Source organism: Nyctereutes procyonoides, unplaced genomic scaffold, assembly GCF_905146905.1.
Source record: "Nyctereutes procyonoides isolate TBG_1078 unplaced genomic scaffold, NYPRO_anot_genome, whole genome shotgun sequence".
In the NCBI taxonomy this organism is placed as follows: domain Eukaryota; kingdom Metazoa; phylum Chordata; class Mammalia; order Carnivora; family Canidae; genus Nyctereutes; species Nyctereutes procyonoides.
The window spans coordinates 7,777,351-7,791,629 of NW_026575139.1; the positions used below are offsets into that span (position 1 = coordinate 7,777,351).

The 14,279-nt window shown below is 46.8% G+C and overlaps 1 protein-coding gene across 2 annotated transcripts in view; it reads right to left on the reverse strand.

The window, feature by feature from the left end:
• Positions 1–5,850: 5,850 nt before the first annotated feature.
• Positions 5,851–14,279, reverse strand: part of TUNAR (TCL1 upstream neural differentiation-associated RNA) — a 47,918-nt gene continuing 39,489 nt past the window's right edge. For both annotated transcript variants that reach the window (XM_055304241.1, XM_055304240.1), the window contains exon 2: positions 5,851–8,270. In XM_055304241.1, the coding sequence (XP_055160216.1) occupies positions 8,085–8,270 (186 nt within the window). In that variant the 3' untranslated portion in view covers positions 5,851–8,084. The remainder of the gene's footprint in view (positions 8,271–14,279) is intronic.

The following is a 14,279-nucleotide window of genomic DNA, read 5'->3' on the forward strand; positions in this document are numbered from 1 at the left end:
ATTAAATAGACCTTTGCCATCATCCCAGGTGAAGCTACATAGTTAATTTTGTCCATAAAAGGATTTTGGGGAAAAAAAAAAAGGATTTTGAGGGCAGCCCAGGTGGCTCAGCGACTTAGCGCCGCCTTCAGCCCAGGGCGTGATCTTGGAGACCTGGGATCGAGTCCCACGTCGGGCTCCCTGCATGGAGCCTGCTTCTCCCTCTGCCTATGTCTCTGCCTCTCTCTCTCTCTCTCTGTCTCTCATGGATAAATAAATAAAATCTTTATTTAAAAAAAAAGGATTCAGGGGATTCCTGGGTGGCTCAGCAGTTTAGCGCCTGCCTTTGGCCCAGGGTGCGATCCTGAGGTCCCGGGATCAAGTCCCACGTCGGGCTCCTGGCATGGAGCCTGCTTCTCCCTCCTCCTGTGTCTCTGCCTCTCTCTCTCTCTATGTCTATCATAAATAAATAAATAAACAAACAAATAAATCTTTAAAAAAATAAAATAAAAATAAAAAAAGGATTTTGAAACATTACTGAATCTGATTTTTGTATCCTTACCATCATTCCTCAGTAGAAAAAAAGTTTTAAATACACATACTTTTTAATTGTTGTTAATAGCTCATAGAAGCTTACATTCTTTAGTTCCCCAAATGATATTACATAGAAATATAATCTACACAATTACACTGAGGGAGCAGATTTATTAAATTCATGACTAGAAAATCGAAGTTCTAAAACATCAAGTTTCCAGCCTAAGATCTATGATTGATCAGTAGCGGATTTGGGACTGGAACACCTATTTGTCAGGTCCTGTACCCCAGCTTCATTTCTGGATGACTTCCTGGCTCTCACAGAAAGCTAGGGGATACTCATTGGTGAGGAGTGAGTTGATGGGATTTCTACACACATTTATTGCTTAAATACCCAAGTCAATGTACTTACCCGCTGAGTTTTCCAGAGGGAGGTGGGATAGAAAAGAACTGTTGCCCAGTTCTGGTGGCCCAGCCAACACCAACCCAGAGCGCTCCATTGAAGCTGAATTCACACATCTCTTTAATAGTGAAGCAATCTTAGAACTTCAGAATCCAAAGTTCTACAGCAGAGTCTTCAGAGCTAAAAACATGAACATAAACTCCTCAGAACGAAGCACAAAGTGACCAAAGTGAAAACATAGCCAGCCTAGGTCAGATCATGACTTCACAGGCTGGGACAATAGAGGGCTCAGGTGGCAAGAAGAGGGTGAGGGTGATAACCACAGAAAGGACAATAGTGCTGTGAGGTGTCTCCTGACTCCTGTTCTAAGGGAGACTTGAGTCTCTCTCTAAGGGAGAGACACGAGTCTCTTTGGGAGCTGACCGAGGGGTTAGGTAAGCTAACCATGTATGGACTCCAGGGGAACCTACAAGTTTCTTCTAGAATACGCAGGTTTATGAGGAAGTGCCTGAAGTTGACCTTTCCTGGGCTGGAGGTCCCACAAATTAAGTGATGTACAGGCACCTCAGAAGCTTGAATTTGTAGCTGGTCCACACCAATGGATCACTGTCGTTCTGTGCCTTTGGCCTTTCATGACAGGAGTGACCCCTTCCTGATGAAAAGGAAGATGGTGGCTTACAGGTAGGAAGGATTTGAGGAGTGGTCTTTGGATCTTATCAGAATTAAGGCTGACCCACCTCTCTGTTTGTTCTAACTTTGATTCTTTAGTCCCAATAATACAGAGACTAGTTAGAGACATTTTCCTTTTTTGTTTTTTTTTTTTGTTTGTTTTTTTACTAACTGTAATGCTTAAGACTGTTCAGCTGTTATCCTACTGCTTCCTGCCCTTGGCTGGGAAGTGGGATGCCTCTACTGTCTGAACAGGACATTGAGTTGTGCTGTCCTCTCAGTGACCAGGACAGGCAACAGAGTTGAAGGTCCAGGCTTTAAGGCCAAGCCTATGTACCTGGCAGGCTGTTATCCCAGGCAGGGAGGTGTGCTGACCCTTGATTACTCTGCTGTGGAAGCACTGAATCTGACTCTTATTCTGCTGAATTCCCCCATTATTGTCTAGTAAACATGCCCCTTAACAAAGACTCTTGTAGGGAAAAATTTACAGATAAATTTTGTGATCTTGCTTCTCACAGCAATATGTAGCCCTTTTCCTTCCAGAAGTGTGTACAATTTTGTGTAACGTGTTTACGAACAATGGAAAATATCAGTGGTCCGTTCCTTCCATCTGCTTCCCATGAAAGGGAAGAATCATTATGTAGTGAAGTCAGATTATGCCCCAACTCACAAGGGGGTCTTTCTGGAGAGTCTCATCACAGAAATTCTGCCTTTAGGGAGGTGGAAGCAACGGGGTCTTCTAGAGAACACTCTCAGAGAGGGAATCAGGAATTAGGCCTCTGGAACTTTCTCTTCAAATGTGATATTATGGAAGCCAGTCTGGGCACCCCAAGTAGCTCTCAGAAGGTGCTTACACATGGATGGGGTTGTTTCTGCAGAGAACAAGGAAACAAGGCCGCCAGTGGGCTTTCTGATCCTCTGCAGGCAGCTGATGGGAAGAGAGAGCCCCAAGGCCACGCATGGCCGATGGCAATGTTCATAGGAAAATGGGCTGAGGCCCAGGTGCTAAGAGGAGAGGGAGGGTGGGAGAGAGGGAGCAAAAGAGGGAGAAAGAGAAATAGGGAGAGACGGAGGCAGGAGAGGGGAGGGAAACAGTGAGAGATTGACACTTTAACTGAAAGACTTCCTATGACTTGCTATCCCTCCATGTATACAGTGGCGTCAAGACAGCACATCTGCTCTCCCAAGCATTCTACTGGGAGCTCTCTCTGCATTGTCTCATTTGACTTTCCAATGACTTGGGATCTGACTTTTTTTTATTTTTATTTATTTATGATAGTCACACACACAGAGAGAGAGAGAGGCAGAGACACAGGCAGAGGGAGAAGCAGGCTCCATGCACCGGAAGCCTGACGTGGGATTCAATCCCGGATCTCCAGGATCGCGCCCTGGGCCAAAGGCAGGCGCTAAACCACTGCGCCACCCAGGGATCCCTGGGTCACTGTCAGCTTTTGACAGATGAGGAAACCCAGCTGAAGAGATGGTGAGGTCCATCTAAGACCAGGACAACCACCTGCATCCCGGGGTCCTGGCCAAGCTCATCACCGGGGGTTCCAACTGCAACACCACTTGCAAACATGCCTGACCACCTGGAAGTCTCTAAAGACTCGGTGAGGGTCCACTCTGGAGCTGGGACCAGAGTGGGTGCATGTTGCCTGAGCATCCGGAGGATTCCCATTGCCACTTTAGTTTGGGAGAGTGACTTCTTCAGATAGTGTCCTTGAAGCTGTCGTGAAGGAAGCCACCGACGCCTCTCGAAGGGATCTTCCCAGAACGCTTGGGATGCTTTAAAGAGAAAGCTGAGTGGTTCATAGTAAATACTGTCAACAACCTAAAAATCCAACAGCAAGAAAACCGGGACATCGGTGAGGGCACCTCTCAACAACAGAATCCCAAGATTCACTCCTATGCGAGGACAGTCTTGATCCTTAATGACAAAGTATCTGGGAGCCGTGTTCACAGCGTGGCTCCATTTGTGTAAATTACAACATCCAACCTACTCACGAGGAAGAGTCTGGAAGGCTGCTGAGGATGGGCATCTAGAATGCCTTTGGACCCAGCAAGTAAGAGAAACAAGGGAAGCTGTCCTTTATAACAGGGAGTGTCGGGATGGTGTCCTAAACAGTGTGTCTTGCCGAAAGGCAACAGCATTTTAATATTGCAAGGAAAATGGTCTCGCCAAACAGCTGTGCGGGCCACCTGGTCTATATGTATGCAGTAAAACTCAACTTGATTCTGGGTGGCAATATCTGGAGATTATTTTAATTTAGAAAAATGCAAATAATTTTTTTTTCATGAGAGATACAGAGAGAGAGAGAGAGAGGCAGAGACACAGGAGGAGGGAGAAGCAGGCTCCATGCCGGGAACCCTACGCAGGACTCGATCCCAGGACTCCAGGATCGCGCCCTGGGCCAAAGGCAGGCGCCAAACTGCTAAGCCACCCAGGGATTCCCCAAGAAATTTTTTTTAAGTATCAATTCTTTTCAACTGTGACCATGCATTTGTGACTCATGAGAAGACAAGTAATAATGAAAGGTCCTTTCTGTTAGAGCTTAAAGAGGCTCAGCCCTCCCTGCAGGAGAGCACCCCAGAGCTGTGCTTTCTGGGGTTGGGATGGTACATTCCGGAGGACAAGGTGGGCACGGAGCTCAGGATTGGCTGAGAAGCCACTCGCTTTGCATAGAAATCACAGAACATGCACTGGGAAAAAGCCTTGGGGTCCAGCCAATATCCAGGAAGCTCTTTTTAAAAGAAAAAAAAAATCTCTATAGAGATTTCTCTTTCACCAGACTTCCCTTGACATCTCTGGACTCTCGAGTTATGTGACTAAGGGACTTGATCTTGTCTGGGTTTCAGTGGCTTATGGGTTAAAAAAAAGAAAAAGAAAAAAAAAATCCTAGGGAAAAGGTCTCTTTGTCCTGCACCCCCCCATTCCATAGAATCCGAGGGACCCCAAGCCCCTCCCTCTGCCTTCATGGAGTCTGGGTCCCTCACAGTGAATTTGAAGGTGTTTGAGGCATCCTGTCCCCTCCACTGAGCCTCAGGCTCCCCGGGGCTCTTTCTTTGGGGGTCTCAATGCCATTCTTGGGCAGCCATCCCTAGAACTTAGGTCCAGCACCTTGCTGTGTGAGCTCACAGTCAGTCCCTGGGCCTCTGCCCAGTAGACTCACCTTGCCCATCACACTTCCTGCATCAGTTAAATGACGTAAACATATCCACCTGACGGACTCTGGGGACCATTATCGCCCCTGTGAGGAACACCAGGGCCAGCAGAGCTGGCATGGACTGCCCACTCCTAAGAGCCTAAAGTGGGATTCAGTCCCCAGGCAAGCACTCTGCAGCTCCAGACCTCCTCTGCTGCCAGGAATGGGCCTTCTGAGTTTTTTTCCTGGGGGTAGAAATGAAATGCATCAATTCCGCCACGCTGCCCAGGGGACCAGCTGCAGGAGATGGGGGATCGGGGATCAGTGTGCTCTGAGCCCGGACTGGCCAGACTCCAGCAGCGCCCAGCCCCACAGCCCGGGCCATGCGAGGTGCTCACGGCAAGTGGATGCGGAGCTGAAGGCCTGATTCTGCTTCTTCCTAACTGTGCAAACTTGGACAAATCAGCCTTCTGGAGAGCCTTTTCCTTCACCTCGTAAAACGGGGATAAGCCCACACATCTCATGGGGATCGCTGTGAGGCGTTCCTGCAGGATGGGGGCAAAGTGCTGGGGAGAGCACAAACCCCTGGTGTGGTTGTGCTTAGCGCTTTGCGTCCCAAAGCTGGGCTCGGAGCACTTAGGACTGAAGACCCAGGGCCATTGGCAGTCTCTTCCTGATTCCCTGAAGACGCCTCCAGATCCTCAGGGAAGCTGCGGGTGTAAGCAGCGTGTGTGCTTGGGTCCTGCCAAGTGAGAGGAGGACTGAGACCGGGCGCGCCAGAGACGCAGGAGAGTGCGGCCCCTCGCCCAGCACACACCCAACAGGCTGGGTGCTTTATTTGCAGGCTGTGGATTAAAATAATCTAGAAGAACCAATGGGAGGGAGGCGGCACAGAGGGTTGGAAAGGCAGTTTTTTCCCTCAATACATTTTGAATTAGCATACTTGAAAAATCACTGGGGCTTCTGTGGCCCAAACAAAACTGTCTCTGTTGAAAAGAGTTGCATTTGGGTTTGCGTGTGTGTGCGCGTGTTCTTTAAATAAAAGGTAAGAACAGACAAAGGAATGACAATGAAGTTTTAAAAAAAAAGACATGTAGAGGTTTTTTTTTAATCCATTGCACCTTTATTGTTCACTCTGTTCACTGTTCAGAATTTTCATACAGTCTTTCTAGAATCACAAAGAACCCGGTAGATAGCTCCCTCCCCCAACATCCCATTTTATTTCTGACCAGCCTGTTGTCCCTCGTCCTTATTTGTAGGATATTCTGTCCAAGGCGTTCCTAAGGGTTATTTATTTTTATGGAGGAGAGGGAGGGAGGTGTACAGAGCTGGCCCTTAGCAAAGCCATCGGATTTGTGACCTGACCCCGAGGGCCCTTTCCTGCACCTTCCCCTCCTGTGTATTTCCTCTCTGGGCTAAGGAATCAGTCAGATCAGGGGTTTCAGCCACATGATCTGAGCCCCTCTTTCTTTTACAATCCTGGGAAAAGACCCACCCCCACACCTCATAGGGTCACAGGGGGAATTCAATGACCTAAGGAATACAAAGTGTTTGGCACAGCGCCCGGCACACAGCATGCCCTAAATGCAGGTCTGCTTCCTTCTGGTAGGGAAGAGAAGACACCTGACGAATAATGTCAGAGCCAGGTGCTCAGGGGCATTCGCTTTATAAAAGAACCTGGTCCCTTAGAAGAGCACAAGAAATGACTCTCTAATGGTGGAATTTCAGATGCCACAACAAGGGGAGGGAGAGATCTGGCGGTAGAGACCTCCTGGGCATCATTTGAAGCCAACGAGGCAAGCTGCTGCTTTTTTCATTCATGGAAAAGTCTGGCACTGGCAAAAGGAACTGCGGCCCTCTTCATCAGGACACGCTGCCACAGCCAGGCAAAGACCCGTCTCAGGGAGCTGCGAGAACAGGGCAGATTTGTCTATATTCACCCATCCCTACCAGGGAGGACGTAGCTCCATGTGGGTGTAAACCAGAAGATTTTAAAATAAGCACAGCAATCTTTTGGGGGTGATCGTTCTGTCCCCCTCTTGTGTCTTTAAAAAGTCACCTGTCACAAGGGGGTCCTTGCAGCCTGAAACACCCACGTGAGCTCTCATGGTGGGGAGCCCACATGCTACTTACACCCCACCTACATTGTAAAAGGTCCCAGGCAGTGCGCTAAGGGGGGGATTATGCACTCGTACTGGCCTTTACCCGCTCCCCCCATCTTGCACGGTATGTGGCCATTAAAATAAGAATTTGGTCAACAAATGGTCACAAGAACGAAATTATAATGCTGCCAACAAGTATAAGCTATTCCGTCCCAGAGTTGACCTGTAAATACAGCTGCCCTCTCTCCTTCCGATTGTCCTTTTTACATTTCTGAGAAGCTGATCTATCACTCGGCCCTTGTTCATGCAAAATTCTCAATAAGGATATGGGTGCAACTAAGGTCCACATGCCCACGATCAGTTTAGATCTCCCATATAAACAAAAAAAGCCGCTCAACGGACAATCTGGAAACATGCATCGACCAGGACCATGGCTGGTATTATGGGAAAATGTCCTCCAGGCCCGAGAGAGAGAAAGGGAGAGAGAGAAGGAGAAAGAGAGGAGAGAGAGAGAAGGTAAAAGACTCAAGATGTTGGAAGCAGGACTAGGATGGTTATACCACAGAACACCTGCAGTCTACGGGACGAAGCAGATAAAACCAAGGAAAGCTCTAGGACTCCAGGAGTGCCTCTCCAAATATTTGGTTCATGCTAAAAAATAGAGCACATTTATTAAAAATATAGATTTATAAACCTTGATATGAACAGGTACACACATCAAGCCAATGAAAAAAGAAAAATAAGTTATCTCCCCAGTATCAAATAGTCAGACACTTTTGATGGATAGGATGTCTGTCAAAGGGCTGCCCCTGTGGTTTCGCATCCTGAACGGCTCGTTGAGTAAAGGTGAAGCGCATGTCCTGGGAGACACACCCACGAGCCGCGCCGCCCTGCTCCTCTCTCCCAAGGCGTGACATCCATCAGAGATATGCGATCATGAGTTTCTGCACCCATCTGCTCACCGATGGCATCAAAGGCTGGTCTTCCAAGTGTTCTCTCGGGCTCCGGGCCAAAGACGCAGAGTTCCTTGTCGTGTGAATGAGTTTTGTTGGATTCATTGTGCTTTAGTGTCTGCTCCTTGCAGCAGGATTGGTTTGTATTTGTGACCTTTTATAAAGTTCGAAGGTGCATTTGCTTGAGCAGCGTGTGTAGGTCAAGCCTGCTTGTTTGCGCAGCGTCCGATCACGGATCTGTCGACACACAGGACTCCCATCTTGCGGCCACCCCGAGGCCTCCAAGCACCCTCTGGGCCATTCACAGAGTGGTGTATATGTATACAAATATGATAACAATCAGGTTCAGAATGGTCCCGATAATCCCCAGCATCGCCAAGACACTCTCTTCCTTACTCTCTCTCTCCTGGCCCTCTCTGTCCTCCTCATTTCCACTCGTGATTACCATCTTGGTGGCAAATGTCTTTATCTTCCGCCCCAGGCTAACCTGTAATAGAAAAGAGGCAGCACAAGAGATTATCATTTACTAGCATCCTCTCCATAGCAGGGCAGACCCGGTGGGGGAGGCGATTTCATGCCTGGGCACTAGAGCATGTGTGGGAGCGAAAAATCATCCACGAGGCCAATCTTGGGGACACTCCGCTCGGGGCCGCGGAGAAAGAGCAGAGAGTGTGGCTTATCATTTTCAAGGACAACTGTCCTGACACTGGCAGGAAGAGGTCAGCCCAGGGGTCCAGCAGGACGGGGCGGGGGGCGGGCATTGACTCTTCTGAGCTTGTTCTATCCTCATTTCCTTGAAGTAGAAACATAGAGCCCTGCCTAGCAGTCGAACTAAAATATAGGCAGTGGGTGTTTTACACACATCATGTACTAGATCACACCCAAGAAATGCGCTGGCCTGCATACGCACAAAAAAGGTACACTACACACTACACACTACACACTACACAGAAGTACTGGTTGCAGGGTGGGCAGGGGTGGCCGGGACCTGGGGAAGGTGATTTACTGGGACCAGAGAGGGCAGCAAGGGGATGAAAGGGCTACCATAAGAAACCCGCCTAGCCTCTAGCAGGAGCATAACTGGGTATATTCTGGAAAGTTCCCTGGCATTACCTAGGAAAGCAAAGAGACACATATTGTACAACTGGGAGGGGCACCTGTTCTCCCAGGTGTCTACCGTAGAGAAATCTCTGCATCTGTTCACCTGGGCAGGTGGATGGGATATGCCTACAAGCTTTGTGGCAGCAGAGAACTAGAAGCTACCCAAAGGTGCACCAAGTGTAGAACAGATGGGCACGAGCGCTAGACACGGCTCGACGTGATGGGCTCTTATACAGCAGTGAAATGAACGGACTGAGGGTACATGGGACAACATAATGAAGCCCCAACATGTAATGCAGAGTGAAAGAAAAAACGCAGAAGGCTTTGGACTGCAGGAGTCCATTCACAATGACTTAAGACAGACAAAACCAAGCAATATACTGTTTAGAGACATAATATTTAGATTTTATGGGAAGCAAGGGAATGATTAATGGTTAAAATCAGAAAACAGGTGTCTCATAGGGAAGGACAAAGTGGGAGGCCATTTGGAGGGAGCACCAAAAGCCTTCAACACACTGGCCATTTCCCACTGGTTAAGCTGGGTGGGGAACACGCAGGTGCTCATTTTTCATCATTATCCTCTACGCTGTGTTCATAGGTTTCAGATTTTTTTTGCATGGTGAATTTTGCAGTAACTAAAATCATTTCCCTTTATTCTTTAATATAATAAACATGGTCATCCAGGTGACCTGGTGGGCAGCTGGAGCCTTCTGCACTTCCTCCTTTAGAGCCAGAAAGTGTTTCATGCTCTGAGGTTGTGATGGTTAATTTTGTGCATCAACTTGACTGGGTCACGGGGTGCCCTGACATTTGTCAAACAGTATTCTGGGTGTCTCTTGAAATGTTCCTGGATGAGATTAACATTTGAATTGGCAGAGAATGTGTAAAGTAACCGGCTCTTCTTAAAGTGGGTGGGCCTCATCTAATCAGTTGAAGACCTAAATTGAACAAAAGGAGGAGGAATTTCTCCTGCTTGATTGTCTTTGAGCTGGGACATCAGCCTTCCCGGGCCTTTGAATTCAAACCGTAACACTGGTTCTTCCTGGGTCTTGAGCTTGCTTGCCTTTGTACTGAAACTTAACCCATGGGCTCTCCTGAATCTCCTGGTTGCTGACTCACCCTGCAGATCTTAAGACTTGCCAGCCTCCATAATCACATAAGCCAATTCCTTAGAATAAATCTCTTTTTATCTATACCCGTCTATCATCAATCTATCATCTTTCTTACTGTTTCTTTTTCTCTGGAGAACTGATTGGGGCCGATATCCAGAAAGGCTCCCAAACAGGAATCCAGGAAGGTGGGAGGGGTGGCTGCAAAGTGAAATGTCTGTATGCCCATCCCTCTGGGCGCATAAACCCCTGAAAGGGCTGGGTCAGGTCGTGCGATCAAGTCTAGATTTGCAACACAGTATATGCAAGCAGACGTGTGTGCAAAGGAAACAGAGACAATCACTGGAAACTAGGGGAATTAATGCAGCATGAATCCATGCACAAAGGAATGAATGAATGTCATAAAGCAAAATTTCATTTCATTCACAGCTTTGATATACTACACAGGCTCCAAGCGGGATGTTACCCTGTAGCTGGGCTAGGCAAAGCTTCCAGGTGGATCTATTTGGCTTTCTTTTTCCTAGTACAGTTTTTAACTATGCATGATACACATACAGAAAAGTGCACAAAAAAGTGCACAGACCTTAAATGTACAGCTTGATAAATGTTCACATGCTTAGCCAGCATCAAGATCAAGAAACAGAACCTTCCAGAGCCCCAGGAGGCCCTCCTTCACTTACTATCCTTCCTCCCACACCCTGACCCCCGAACCATTATCCTGGCTTCTACACCTGAGGTGAGTTCCACATGTTTATAAATTTTACAAATGGAATACAAATACAATCATACACGTCCTCTTTTGAGTCTGTCTGGTTTTCCCCCCTCAGTGGTAACATTGGTGAAATTCGCCTGTGTTGTTGTGTAGCTGCGGCTCATTTATTCTTATTAAGAACAGCATCCCATTAACAAACAAGACCCACAATGTAGATCTCTACGTACAGCTGATGGACATTTGGGTTGCTTCCAGTCTGAAGCCATTATGCTGCTCTGAACATCCTTGTACATGTCTGCTTTGCACTTTCCCCCATGTTTTATATAAAATTTTTCAACATACAGCAAAAAAAAAAAATGTACTGTGAGCACCGGTACGCACACACACCATCTAAATTCCACCGTTAACACGTTACTATGCTTCTTCATCAAATATCTATCCATCTCCCTTTTTGGGTGTCTTTCAAAGTAAATTGCAAGTATTATTCCACTTCCCCTTAAATACTGCAGCATGCATACACCAATGTTTGTTTGCAATTTTTTTTCTAGAGTTCAATGTTTGCGATTTTTTTCTAGAGTTCAATGTTTGCAATTTTTTTCTAGAGTTCAATGTTTGCAGTTTTTTTCTTTAGACATAAAGCTTCTATGTGTGTGATTTTGCATTGGCTACCTACCCCCAGAGGAGGAACTGCTGGAGCGTATGGGGTGCACACGTGAACCTGTTTATTAGTGTTAAATAGTTTCTCAGAGGGGCCATGTCTGCTTGCTTGTTTGTGAGTGCCAGAGAGATCGCCTCTTTTCCCCTGCTGACTCCATGGCCCAGCCCCTGCACGAAGCCACGAGAAAGTACAAGTACTTTGGGGGACAGCCCTGTTGTCCCGGAAGAGAAGCCCTGAAGACTTGGTTCCCCACACTGTGACTCCAGACAAGTTATGTCACCTGCTGGCCTCGTTGTCTCACCTCTAAATCAAGTGATGGGTTCAGCTGAACTTTCTGGGCTTTGGAGATGTAATAAACGCCTTACATGGACTCAAGCTTTTCTAGCATTGCACTTCTGAGCTCGCAATATTTTTGTTAAACATCATAATCTGCAATCCCATCATTCGGTAATATCGCATGAAATTTATTTTTCACAATTCTGCTGAAGTGCAGGGTGATCGCATAAGCAGCATCCTTGTATTGGAGTTTGTCCTTTATTAAACACTAAATTCTACAAAAATAAAAAATGAAATCCACTGCTTTCTCTGCTCTGGACAGACATCTTATCCAAGTACCAGTTATCTCTTTGTGGGTGGTCTTGTTCCTTATTGTCTCTTTGGCTAGACTTCGAGCCCCGAGAGGGCAAGCTGCTGAGTGTCCACCTCCAAGCACGATGCCTGGCACGGACGGGGCAGGCGCTGGGAGAAGTGTGGGGAATGAATGAGTGGGTACTGCGGAGGGACCTGGCATCGCCCCGTCTCTGCAGGGCAGGGAATGGATCGCCACGGTTGGTCTAAAGAGACGCAATTAGCGCTGCCCTTAAAAGCAAAGGCCCATCATCACAGTCACTCAAGCAAAACAAAGTGCCTGTCACCGAGGCAGCTTGGTTTCAAGGCTTAATTTAGCCTCTTCCCTGAGTTAACCCGAGATAGCTCTGACTCAGGAGGAAGTGGAGGGGAATAATCAGGTCGGCTGTGTTTACTTTCTGAGGCCTCTGCAGCAGACCAAGGGCCCAGGAGAGAGGCCTTCTCTGCCCCACGGAACTTATACCCCAAGGCCTGTCTCTACAGTGCTTGATTCATCAGCCTGAAGCTCCCTGTAGGAACCATGCTAGCAGCATAGCTGCATTCCCAAGTGTCTGGAACATTCTTTTCTTTGGAAAAAGTTGTCTGGCCGGAGTGTGAGGATAGAGAGCAGGAGGTGAGCTTGGAAGCCACAGCAGCAATAGATGTGGGAGGGGAAACAAAATCAAAGAAAGAAAGAAAGTAAAGGCTGGTTCTGAGCAGTGAGTGACATGAAGCTTGCTGCTCAGGATACCTTCACTCCCTCCCTCCCTCTGTCACTCCCTTCCTCCCTCCATCACTTCCTCCCTCCTGCCAGGGACTAGGTGGAAGGGGAATGGGAAGTGACTGCTGATGGGAAAGGCACTTCTTTGAGGGGGTGATACAAATGTTCTAAAACAGATTTTGGTGATGGTTGCACAACTCTGTGTAGATACTAAAACCACTAAATCACGTACTTTAAACAGGTGAATTTTGTGGTTTGCAGACTATATCTTAATGATGATTTATTTAAGATAATTTACTGAAAATGTAAAGATATCTCAAAAGCCTATTTTATTTTTCTAAAGATTTATTTATGTATTAGAGAGAGGAGAGAGAGAGAGAGAGCACTCACACACATACAGGTGCACATAAGCAGGAGAGGCAGAGGGAGAGGGAGAGAATCTCAAGCAGACTTCCTGCTGAGCACAGAGCCTGAGGTGGGGCTTGATCTTATGACCCTGAGATCACACCCTGAGCTGAAATAAAGAATTAGATGCCCAACTGACTGAGCCAACCAGGCACCCCAGAAAAGTCTATTTTAAAATGCCAGCATTTTTGCAATAGTATCTGAAAGACAAAATATCTAGAAATAAATCTAACAAAAATGTGTAAAATCTTTATAAAGAATATCAGAAAACTTTACTAACAGACATAAAATCAGACCAACATAAAAAGGGAGATGGGGTGCCTGGCTGGCTCAGTTGGTGGAGCATGAAACTCTTGATCCCGGGGTTGTGATTTTGAGCCCCATGCTGAGTGTAGGGATTACTTAAAAATAGAATCTTTAAAAAAGGTGTGTGGGGAGAGATATACCATCTTCATGAAGTGTAAGACACCATAGCCTAAAAGCACCAGTTCTTCCCAGTGTGATCTGCAGATCCACTGCAGTTCCAGTCGGTTTCTTCAAGGTTTTTGGTGATTCTAAAATGAACTTCAAAGTGCAGAAGGACTAAAGAAGCATAAGGTGGGGGGATGTGCCTCAAAAGGCATCAAGAATTATGATGCTGCTCTAATGAAATCTGAGACAAATAGGCAAAAAGAACAGAAACAGAACTTCATATGCATGGACAGCACTGATCAGTGGGAGGAAGTGGGCCTTTGGATTAACAGTGCTGGAATAACTAAGTATCAAGAAGGGGGAAAAATGGAATCTTGAACTAGTGGTTCATCCATTCCTGATGGATTACAGACAACTGTGAAAGGGAAAACTTACGAACTTTTAGAAGACAATATAAGTGGTTATCTTTATGATGCTGTGATAGAGGTTATCATAGTAAGACATAAAGGCTCAAACTATCAGAGAAAATATTCAGAAAGTCAATAACATTAAATTTCGTGTTTATCAAAAAATACCACTAAAAAGTGAACAGTTAGGGGCACCTGGGTGCCTCAATGGCTGAGCATCTGCCTTTGGCTCAGGTCATGGTCCTGGGTCCTGGGATGGAGTCCTGTATAGGGCTCCCCACAGGGACCCGCTTCTCCCTCTGCCTATGTCTCTACCTCTTTCTCTCTCTGTGTCTCATGAATAAATAAAAAAAAATCTTTTTAAAA